At 38.8% G+C, this 12115-nt stretch overlaps 1 protein-coding gene across 1 annotated transcript; it reads right to left on the minus strand.

The window, feature by feature from the left end:
• Positions 1–275: 275 nt before the first annotated feature.
• On the minus strand, positions 276–11899 carry LOC145439403 (macrophage mannose receptor 1-like). The gene is made up of 8 exons (XM_080316887.1): positions 11854–11899; positions 11599–11764; positions 11445–11534; positions 6723–6844; positions 5641–5806; positions 2304–2425; positions 1859–2131; positions 276–432 (listed from the first exon to the last, which is right to left on the minus strand). The coding sequence occupies exons 2-8, from the start codon at positions 11643–11645 to the stop codon at positions 413–415; spliced, it is 840 nt and encodes a 279-aa protein (XP_080173013.1). The 5' UTR covers positions 11646–11764; positions 11854–11899; the 3' UTR covers positions 276–412.
• Positions 11900–12115: the final 216 nt, after the last annotated feature.

Raw genomic sequence — 12115 nt, forward strand, 5'->3', positions numbered from 1 at the left:
CACTGAAAGTACAATTGGGCCATAAGGAGGGTGATCAATTTATAAGCCATCATTGGCGGTCGTTTCGACACCTTACTATGTTTTCGATGCACTGCGTTGTGTTATGTGTATCGCATTGTGGATTGTTAGTCTCGAGCTGAGGATATTAGCAGAGCCAGCTGTTGTATTGTATCATCTGAAAACAACAAAGCTTACTGTCGATTACGTTCATGTTTACCGTGGGCTGGTATCCACCCCATAATTAAGCTGCTTACAATTTTGAGCCAAGGAAAACATAGAGTGTATAACAATCTATTCAAAATATTTATACAGCGACATCTACAAACAAATTATTCAGCATTTCACAAATTATAGTATCCCAAAAACTGGCTTTGTAATCCACAGTTCACCCAGAGGTCTTTCCAAGCCCGGGTCATTCCAAATTTGAGGCAGCTGAAATATGAATTGCGATCATTGATAATTACTCCAGTTGAATTGCCGAATCCTTCTAACTATTATCAGCGACGCTTATTTGTTGAGTATAATGAGAAACCGTGGTTCACAACTTTTTTGATATGTTGGACCGGTAAAACGCATGGTAATGGTGCTGTTGTCAACCGCGGCTTCTAATACGCTATTCATGAACCGATTATCTAATACGTCACTGCAATGATATCATTTTAGTATTTCGAATTCAATACATCGGATTAACTGACGTTCACCCGTGATGAGAGTCAGCTAAGAAACTCCAAGTACTATGTAATTTGTGGAAGAGGTATGTTTTTCTAAAATATTCAGAGCAACTGAACTAAATGTTTCATCATATTAATGATATATCCTAACAGCTCTTGCTGTCGCCCACCAGTTAAGAACTGCATCTCTAAACCTATCTACTGCGCTAATATAGGGTTACCATGCGTCCTCCTTTAGGAGGATTTGTCCTCCTTTTTTAGGTTTTTGAAAATGTACTCAGAGGACGCCTAAGTGTCATCGTTTTTGGCAATTCGTTCTCCTGAAAAGCTTTTGGAGCTAATATAATGGATAGATTCGTGTAAAAATTGGCATAAATGACGCTAAATAGGAAATTCGTAGTTCGATCGGAAGCGACGACCATAATTTTAGTCAACACCACTAATTATAATTAAAAAGTGTGTAGATCGGGAGTCGAACGAAAGTGATGACCTTTTTCTAGTCAACCCTCCAAATTTTTCAGCAAAAATAGCGAAATCGCCTGGTTTCAGTTTTGATCAACTAGATTTTCTGATTCGTAAAAGTGCCCTTCTTTCCCGATTCCAAAATATGGCAACCCTACGCTAATATAGGTATTGGGTACGCTGGAAAATTATAATGAACTTTTTAAAATTTAGATCAGCGGTACTATTATGCGGCGTTTTGTGCTCCTAATATTTTGCATTTTGACGATGGCACATTATGGTTCCCAGATCGGGATATCGTTCCCCAAACATATATTCCATGTTATGCATAATATAGAAATTTTATGTGGATGTTTCATAGATAAAGTATTTGAAACGATAAGTGTCAAAACAATATTTTACATATCGAGTCACTTTGTCCTGTATTTTTCAGTTGACTGGATAAATAATTGATTGAATACCTTAAACAATTTGCCAGCTTATACATACATGGAAATGTAGATATTATGTGCAGGCCTATATCCCTTTTGATTTTTACGATATTACAGCATGAGTTACTTGGGGGAAGTGTTGCGAGATATTCTTGAGCAATTAGAACTTATAAGAATTTTCAAAACCACTGTGATTTCAGAAATCAGGCTGCACGACTCCTCGCATGAAGTTATTTTGTTATATAAGCTATATCTGAATCAAAACATGGGACTGAATTCATATAGATAACATACCTTCTATGAAAGAATATCCTTTGATGATTCGATGCTTTCCCTTGATTTCGCTAACAGCTTTACAAACGTACATGCCCAAATCCGCGGTACTTATGTCTCCGAGAAGAAGAGTTGACTTTCCGATGTCCTGATTCTGGTGGGGCACATATGTTCCATCTTTATACCACTTGACTTCAGGAACGGGAACACCCGATGCAGAGCATTCAACATTAAATGTTGTGCCAGGTTCTATCTTTGGTTGTTCGTCAGATACATGCAAGTCGTGGGGTGCAACTGCAATATGATATAATTACAAGCAATCTGCGAATAAGGAGAGGCGACGCATAGAAACAGAATAGTGGAAATGCGATAAATATATATATATCAACGTTTACCAAAAGATGGTATCTGGCAGGACTTGGGATATAACCAAACCAGAAAATAAAAACTGCTATGCATATATCACCTTCCTCGCATATGAAGGGCATCGGTTGTAGGCAATCCCCCGTTGTAACAACATTCTCCGTTACGCTGCTACAAGATTGTCCATGCTCGCCTCTGTTGATCCAGAATTGCTTCAAGTCCATGCTAAAAATTACGCATTGCAGCCCAAGTGTGCGACGTGCACTTATATTGTGCATACATGTTCTAATAGCCAGGCTGATCGGGATTTCATCAGGCTTCTTAAATGAATGCTGTTTAGTCGTGTGCTCGCGGGAAAGCTTCTTTTCTGCCAACTCTCTTTTATTACAATTCAAATTCAAATTATGTATTTTACCAGTGAATTGGATAACTAACATTTTACTAAAATAACTTGAAAAAGTTAGATGTTACTTTTAGGTCTCTTGCTATTGACTGCTGTTTACAACTAAGAATATCTGGATTTTCAAATGCCTTTCGCACTTGTAATTGTACTAATTTCGAAAGTAATTTAGCTATATATGTAACTCCATAAATTCAATCGTAGGACAAGGGGCTTTCACATAGCGAAATAAATCATCTTCCTGGGTGAAATGACTATTACCGCATGGCAATATTTCGCCATAATTACCATCACAGCTTATTTTTAAAAGGACTCGTATATCCAGCATGATCGGGATGACTCGAGTGAAGTTTTCCAGATGACTTGACTTGTCTCAGGTCACTTAGCAAATATGACTTAACTTGACTCAGCAATCGAAAATGTAGATTGACTTGTGACTCGGAACGAAATATACAAGTCAATTTCAATTCATCGAGTATCGGTGTCAACTGTATCGCTGTATCTTGTATAATGTTTAGTTTGATCGCGATACGCTCGTGTGACTTGTGACCGCAATCAGTCATTCATTCAATGATTGAGGGTTTTACGGGGCTACCACTGATATATCACTAATAAATGGACCTCAAATTGATCAGAGCTTACATCCGATCAAGATAGCGTAATGGTGAAGCGTCTTCCTTCTTGATCGGTAGGTCGTGGGTTCGATTCCCGGCCGGGTCAGACCAAAGACCTGATTAGTAACACTGGTATCCATGACTTCCCTTCTTGGCGCTCAATCATTACTGGGATAGCATGGAGGGGTGGACTTGGAAAGCCCTTCAAGGCTATATCTGTACCTTCCTTGTCCGGCGGCATATGCACATCATGCCCTGCATGGTATGCATATGCGCAGATCGTGTGTATGTATATCATGAGACGGAGTATATGCCGCAAAAACATCAAGGACACAAAAATATACTACGTCCTTTACTGTTACGTTGCCGAAAACTAGCAGTAAAGTAATCTAAGAGCGAAGTATAGACTGCTCGCGGTCACAGTGTTCTGCTCATCCTTAATCAAACACCCTGAATCATTTCCAATGCCCAAATATAGTATATACCAGTGGTTCTTCACCTTTATCCTATAGCGTCACTTTTTATAAAATTGCCTTAAGGCCTGGAGCCCCCCCCCCTATTTTAAGGACTGTAGTGAAAAAACAATGGGTAAGAAGGTCAAAGTACTGTCGGTCGTTTCCGATTGTGACTTCACTATTGGCAATATTTCGCTTTTGAATCGCGCGGGAGGACCACTCTACTTATTACAGATATAATAATTGTGTGTTCTATATATTCGGGGCCGAATCAAGATTGTTATAACAACCATCGGGTACGGTCTCATACCATCTGGTTCGAGCCCGCTGTAGGCCTACACATACCGAATTCACCTCTGCGATTGACAATACGTCAGTTAATTGAATTGCGATTTATTTTATTGCGATATGTGACTAGTAAATCAACTGAGAATGTTAGAGATATTTGCTTGCTCACGGTGAATTTAGTACTGCGCCCAGTTATTAATTTTAGCATGAATGTATTCCAAATAATTTAATCCATATTATATAAATTTCATGTGAGGTTGTGGGTCACAATTAAAAACAGTATCAACCTTTGATACGATGAATAAAGATTCTGGCGATTTAATTTTGTAGCTCTCAAATACACGTAAAATCTTCAGAGCATATTCAATGTCTCTCACTCTCAAAAGTGGTACAGTGTCTCTTCGATTCCGGCGCACTGTGCGGTGCAGGATATAATACCTATAGTTCGACACATTTGTTGAGCATAACTCGAGCTATATAGCTTGCCGAGAATGTTTTAATGAGGGATTGCCGATCTAGACGTACGATCGAGATCTGGCAGATTCTGTTGACTGTTAATTTGCAATGATAACTCAGGGATATATATAAAACTATTGTTCTACTATCATTGATCATATGTCCCTAATACTACACCTTCCACTCCTAAGACAAGCGCCCCTCATATCTCGCCTGAGCGTTGCCTTCCCCATTCAACATCCCAATCGCGCCTAGGAAGTGCTTGAGCCCAGGTTAAGTCCATTGGTAAGTGAGTTTGTATTGCTCATTACCACTTCGAGGAGGCCTAAATCGTATCTCGTGGATATATATATATAAATATATATATATATAGGTTCACATTGTATTGCATCACATCATTTTGTTTCTACTTTGAGGTTTCGAATTATATACTTTAGTTTAACTGATAATTGTAGATTGACATTATTTCAGTTCTACTCACGTAATTCAGAAGTCTTCTGCGTGAGCGATAACGCGCCATTTTGCATAGGCTATATCTAACTCTGCGTGACTCGATCCGGTATTATTGACGAGTCAATCTGTGTTTCAAAAATCATGCAAAATGCGAAGGATTGAATTGTGACTTAACCAGACTCGAGTCACTTCCAAAAATCGAGTGACTTTGACTTGACTCGAGTCCTCTTCGAGAATTGATTGGCTTGACTTCACGCGAGTCAAAATGTGCAATGACTCGCGATGACTTGTGACTTGAAGGTAGTGACTTGTTTCCAACACTGATATCTAGCACAATTTGACGCTATGTGGTACTTATAAAGATGCATATTGCAAGCTATAGGGTGGCCTGGCAGGGTTTTGACAAGTAGGTTCATCACTTGCTGCCAGGCGCCATAACATATACTTACTTTTATCAAGTTCATTCACCCACGAAACTCATTTATGTCATTCGTTCTCTAATTCCCCTTAAACTATAGTTTTGGCCTGCCCAGGAAGTATTTACTCCAACTTTTGCTTCAAGAATAGCTATGACTTCAGGCTGGATCACCACTGCAAACATTGTAAATATCCATCACCTATAGGTATATATATAGATGGATGGACATGAATGAAAACTATCGATAATTATGTTGGAACTTTTGGAAAGCTCAGCATTGTAGGGAATGTTATTGCGTCGGTGCCTACAGACCCCTTGCACTATCCAGTCCGTATAGGTTAGAACTATTGTCTTACGCATTCATCTTCGACAAAAGCCGCTCCAAATCTTCGTCTGTTTGTAAAAGCACAAGTCTAGATCTACGCCTCTCACAAAATTGTTGAGCATCGTGGTAAGAGCTTGCATCATTTCCAGAATATACTGTGAAATCACTGAATTCGTAGGGTATGGATTTCGTGGAAGCTGAAATACATTATAACGATTACCTGACGATACGTGTGTTTCGAATAAACTAAAACATCTGGTATAGTTGCATCACAAAAGTCAATTTACAACATCACACCAATCCAGCCGGCAGGTGAACTTCGAGAATGATTTCATTTTTATCTACATTTGTACTTATTCCGTATTTACAACCGTCTCGTGGTGAACAAATAGGAACATACTTTTCAGATTAAAAACTAAATTTATTATTTACCATGAACCGAAAAAAGGAATAAAACCTAAACGACGATGGTCGATTGTGTGTATATAGAGCTTCAAAATAACCCTGTATTTAGGTTAAGTAAATGTAAATTATGACCGATAGTACTAAATAAATACAGTCCATCCTCAAGATTACCGGACCACGACTGACCTATCGATCTCGCTTCCCATGACATGCCGCCCTATTTATTGTCGCTTCCTTTTTCTATGCTATCTTATTTACTTTCATTCAATGTACATGCCTCCTCTTTACATCGCCTAGGCCAAGGTGGGTGTCAGATTCCATAGACTACTCCTTGTCGCTTCGACATCTTACTGTCTTTTCATTGTATCGCATTTTTTGTGGTGTATTGAACTGATAAAATTTCTAATAAACCAATGATGATGATGATGAGCCACCCATATTTTTAGTGTGTCATACAAGAGAATCATGAAACACGTGGCATTCATGACAGCTGATCTGATCATTCAAAATATAGGTTGTCAAAACAGGGGGGCAATAAAACTAGCTGTAATATGTTTAAATAATTATGTCAGGCAATTGCCACACATCAGATAATTATACGTCCGGCATCAGATAATTATACGTCCGTAACTCCGTATGCACTTTCAGGGAGTTCCCCTTATGACAACGATTTCATATAGGCCGCACTTCATCATTTACAGCACTTACGTATTTGGCATACATAGCCTATTTCGTCGCAACAGCGTCTGTCATTCCATTTGCCTCTTGTCTGGTAATTCATTTCCAAGCAATGCTCCTCTCCAGCATAGTTGCTGGGTTGACCAATGTCCCTGAAATGAGTCGAGAGTGAAACTGCATGTAGTTAGTCAGTGGTTCTCAACCTTTTTGACTTCGCGGAACGGTAAAACAAATATTGAGGACCGGTTAACTTTTAAAAATCAAATAACCCTTAAATTTAATTGCGCCAAATTTATGCAACTCATATATAACATTGGAAACATCATTCAATGCAGCATTTTTGATTGGATATTTTATTTGGTTGTATTAAATTTTTGCAAGGCCAAGCTCACGAAGTCTTATTAAAGACTTTATGCGTGGTTGTGATTGTCCGGTGTTCTTGAAAGAATTGAAACTTAGCTGTTCGCTCAATTATATCCTCTATTACATTGTCAAGTGTGGTTTGAAAGACGCAGTCCGAATTTAACGATGTTTGTTTAAAAGTCTCACAAGCATTCACATACAACAAGGGTCGGCAGCCTACGCAGTGCTTGGAAAGAATGCGTTATTGCTACGATATAAGTTTCCTACATCGTATTAGTCTATTGTGACGCCATAAAACGAAGGCGGTTGAAGTAGGAGTTGAAGATTGTCTGTATAGAGTAGAATAGATCAGTGCTAATCAATCGGATGCATCTCGCAACCGAAAGTGTACCATACTTTTTAACGAGTTTACCGATGGGGTATGACAATAAAGGTGTCCTTCCTCTGCTTCAAAGACGCTTGGAACATCTCAGACGCAATGACAAAATCTCAAACTTACACTGTTGAATTACAGATAACTAGCCTCTGTAGGTTAGTTTTCCACTGTTTAATTGCCAAAAGGCATTGTGCGCCAAGACAACAAACCTGAAGTGTTTTGGCCACAATGATGAAAACTGTTAATATGATTTTGTCTCACAAACTGAATCACCAACATTGTTACGCCAAATATTATTAGAAGCGTAGAATCAATATGGCGATGTAATGTATATCTGCCATGTTCGCGCATTAAGTCGAGCAGCTATGCATGCAGGAGTCTATGAACTGGGAAATGAAATAGCAACTTTCCTAGAAAATACAAATATCGCCGACTCGTAATCTTATAATCGAAAACGGGTATCTAATCTTGCTCTCCTTGTACATTTAACGTCACTTCTGAACAAATTGAATTTGCAACTTCGTGGGGAAATCAACTGAATACATGAGATGTTGAGGCGCAGTCGAAACAAATCTGCGTCTCGGGGAATTTCAACAGTAAAAAGAAAATTATGCGCACTTTCCTATACTGGACGAGAGAAAACCTAGTACCAACGCTATATTTGTAACTGTGATACGAAATTTAATTACTGAATATTCACCCGATTTACCGAGATTCCTTCTATACAAAATAAATTCTGAATATTCAGTACTCATTTAATGTGGACGCCAATAGCATTGCCTGAAAATTTCAAATGGTTCTTTTTGAAATGCGATGCAGTTGGATTGAATGACAAATTTCATGCAAAGAGCTTATCGCTATTCGCTACATGAATTTGATAAGGAGTACGTTCTTGAAATTTATCTTTATCCCAGCTTGTCCAACAATGCAAAAGACATTGCATCGATTTTAGGTAGCACGTACGCATGTGAGCAATAGTTTTAAACAATAAAATTCACGAAGAGCAAGCTAAGATCACGTATTTCGGAAACCCATTTAGAATATGGTCTGATTCTTGCTTCATCTGACTTGTTATCAGAAGTTGAAAACCTTTCACAAAGCAAGCTGCGCCAATTGTCACATTTATTCTGCGTTGTTGAAGTGTAAATACTTGTGTTTTATGATTGACTGACTGAGATTGCAGCAATGTAGTATAATATACCGAAATAAGCGAAAAATATAGTATTAAGAAAAATTCCGGCCCGCCAAAAAGTTGCACACTCGAAATTTGGCCCGTGACTAGCAAAAGGTTGCCGACCCCTGACATACAACATCTCCGAAACGACTTGTAGGCCTACGTTCAAACAGTTTCGTGCAGAACTTTCAGTATTGTGACGTACGCTCAAAGTATATCATGAACTCTCTATCATGACACCATGCCGCAAATACGTTGCCGTCATCTACTTCATATTAAATATGATGTTTGATTGCTTTGATTATGGCATTCCGGAATTTGGATATAAAATTCTAATATATTCGCCGGGCCGGCAGGAAACTTGCCACGGACCGCTAAGAACCGGTGCACTAGGTGACTTGTGCTTCTCAGTCGAAGTCTTCTAATGTTTTAAGTTCGGGAATAGGATAGTTTCCATGCATTATTTGTTTCACATTTATGAACGATCGCACTGAGACGTTATTGCCGCTTAGTTCAAATTTATGGAAGGTATCTGATCGCGAAGACGTGGCCTGAGTCCTGACCCGACTACAGCCCGGGAACTTTTGGAACGGGCTCAACCCTAACCCAACAGTGATATGTATCCTTGATGTTAGACCAATTCGAGCCTGAGCGTCATTGCTAACTACGATATACAGCAATAATATTATCCTGCCCTTATCAATAGAGCCAAAGCCGCATCATTGTTTGCTTACTATTAATATCAACAGTATAAATATTGTTAGTACAAGGCATTGCAGTGGCGCTTACCGTCTTTTCGAATTTCTGTGATGATGCTAATGGTCATCAAGGCAAGTTCGATTGAGCTCAGCAATTGATCCAGTAATGTTATTTATTGCAATTTACCTCTCAAAACAATGTTTCCTTGATTACTGGAGCCCGCGAGATACTCTTATTATTTATAAGGCCTGCAATACATCTGGGCCATCGGTCCAAAACGGAATGGCGGATAGTAAACCAAATTAGGAACGGCATACTTAGATCCGAAATTGCACTAAGTTCAGCAATTAACGAGGAGAAACCACTCATAACTGAAATACTCTATTCTAGATGCATTTGTCTCCGTGTACAATATATAAATTCATTGCCCTTACCACATTGTTTCCAAGTCGAGTGGTTGTTGGGTTCAAACCAGTTACCACCTACCTAGGGCTATTCTTTGGCTAGACTTCAATTTATACTTCCGAAATCACGGTATCAATAAACTAGTAGGATCGGTATCTACCTTGATGATTATCCACATATAGCACATATACATCTACGACTGCGAAAGGTGTGGTTGAAGTGAAGAACAACAACTAGCCAGGACTTTGTTGGCAATTGTCGAGTATTCAATATAAATATGACAATTGGATTCCCTATTAAACACAACACAACTATAATTGTATCTGTTATAATAGATAAGAGGTCGGGAACCTATAGCATTTTGATGACATTATATGGCTCTCTATTAAATCAATCATCAATTTCGCACCTAATTCGCATCTTATTTATGAATATTGCTACAAATTCTTGTAGTCGTAGCTGAGGTCAAGACGCTGACGTATCCCAATTAGGGCGTCTGACCCCCTCCTATTTTCAAAATTCCAAAATGCATGTTACAAATTGTCTGTTAATAATTGTACATTTATCAGTCCAATATAATATTTTTCTATAGTTTAGGAAATACGGTACCTTTTCGAAATGTATATCTGAGTAATCCAATCCGTCGACTTGGATACGAAATTTGCATGATTGAAAAAGCAAAGTTACTATCGACAGGAAATATCCCTCGCAAATTCGCTTATAATCCGAAGTTACACGCCTTGAAATCTTTATTGCATGATGGGTTGGTTGATCACAGACACAATGCAGTTTTCAAATTCAAACTCAGAGTGTCTTCTTGAACATCGGCGAGAAATGAACTCCCTTGGAAGTGACTCTCAATTAAAAATTAATTTCACCAACGTGATGAACTAGCCATCCAAAATCTCGATTGTCAGATAGCTTGATAGATATGCTATTAAAATGTAGGCTTGTAGCACAACGTTATGTTACCGCTAAGGAATTTGAGAATAGAGTTTTAAAGTTAACACAATGCTATCAGTTAGCAATATTCCCTTCGCTGGTTTGGAGGAACTGATTGAACCGTGCGTCACTGTAAGAGTCGAGTTACTGAAGAATTTAAAGTAGATTTGCACCAGTTATCTACCATTGTTGGGTTTCTTTTAAGATATACATCTTAATTGCTGCAAATTCTCAGAATATTATATGACTCCCACGATAATAAAATGAAAATACGTAGCTTTCAAAATGTTCCCGACCCCTGTAGCTATACTAGAATTTTGCATGCTCAATTGTTCGGCGAACAGCTAGATTACTGCTGGTGCTATAACATCACATGACGAATTCCAAATAGTGGACTTTGATTTTGCGCAACCATGACAACACGAATCTCCAATTGTGACGGAACAGTTGATTGACTTTGGTGTACGGCTCTTTGTGATTTAGAATTGAAAATGCAGGGCAATATGGCTCTTTTGGCGAAGAAGGTACCTGCCTGACCCCTGTACTATACTCTTCAAGTTACCTAAATTTTCTGATACTATAAACAATGTTTACAATCCACTTTGTAGTCTGTTTACAGAGCGATAATGACAGAGGCAGGCGAAAGTAAACACAGTCCCCTCGTTGTCCCCAAACGCCCCCAATAATAACGATGTCAATAATTTGTCGAGTCCATGATTGGATACTACGTTTTATACAAATATGCCATTTGGATTGGAAATCATTGTAATAAAATGATGTGAATTCGACTTACCAGTTGGACCATTCGAATCGTTCACCGTCATTCCATTCATAGTTATCTTCCCCGAACAGATCACCACCACCGAGCCAAACCGAGTCTCCTCTTGAAATACATAAATATTTATTGCACCAAAAACGATACCGTATGGAGATACCAAATAACTGACTGGGAGACGTCGGCCACTGCATCATTGAGGTTTTGATTCTTCGGCATTACCAACTCCCCTCCTTTCTGTGTGCAACTGACAACGGCGGCACCGAATATCGCGGAATCAACATGATCGTTGTAGTAATTTAGCGTTGTGCCGCCGAACGTCGAAACACCTTGAAGCTCTGGAAATTGTACCGGTAAAGTTCTACTCCCGATATTCCGCAATAAATCAATAACTCATAGTCATAGGAGTTAGGAGTCGTTTGATTACCTGATAAAGATGAATGTAGGAAGCAGAAGAAGAAAATAGTCCGTAGCATCACAGGATTTTAGAGGTGTTATACACTACAAGAGTGAGTATAAATTATCTCCTGCAGTCTGGATTATGTTTTCATTATGTGTCTTGGTGTTTAAAAATAATATTTTTAATGGTTCCTCGTGGATCAATGGTTCCTGCTTTGATCTCGCAAACAGTAGGTATGAAAAACGTAGTAGCTGGACAACAAGACCAGTGATGGTCCGTACCATTATGG

This window comes from Botryllus schlosseri, chromosome 5, assembly GCF_051294905.1.
Source record: "Botryllus schlosseri isolate E-star chromosome 5, Bs_hap1, whole genome shotgun sequence".
In the NCBI taxonomy this organism is placed as follows: Eukaryota; Metazoa; Chordata; class Ascidiacea; order Stolidobranchia; family Styelidae; genus Botryllus; species Botryllus schlosseri.

Coding starts and splice junctions, on each gene's coding strand:
- LOC145439403 (XM_080316887.1), bottom strand. CDS start 11,645: ATGCCGAAGAATCAAAACCTCAATGATGCAGTGGCCGACGTCTCCCA. Junction 2,132..2,303: donor GCCCTTCATATGCGAGGAAG/GTGATATATGCA, acceptor ATCATATTGCAG/TTGCACCCCACGACTTGCAT. Junction 433..1,858: donor AGGATATTCTTTCATAGAAG/GTATGTTATCTA, acceptor TTCATATTTCAG/CTGCCTCAAATTTGGAATGA.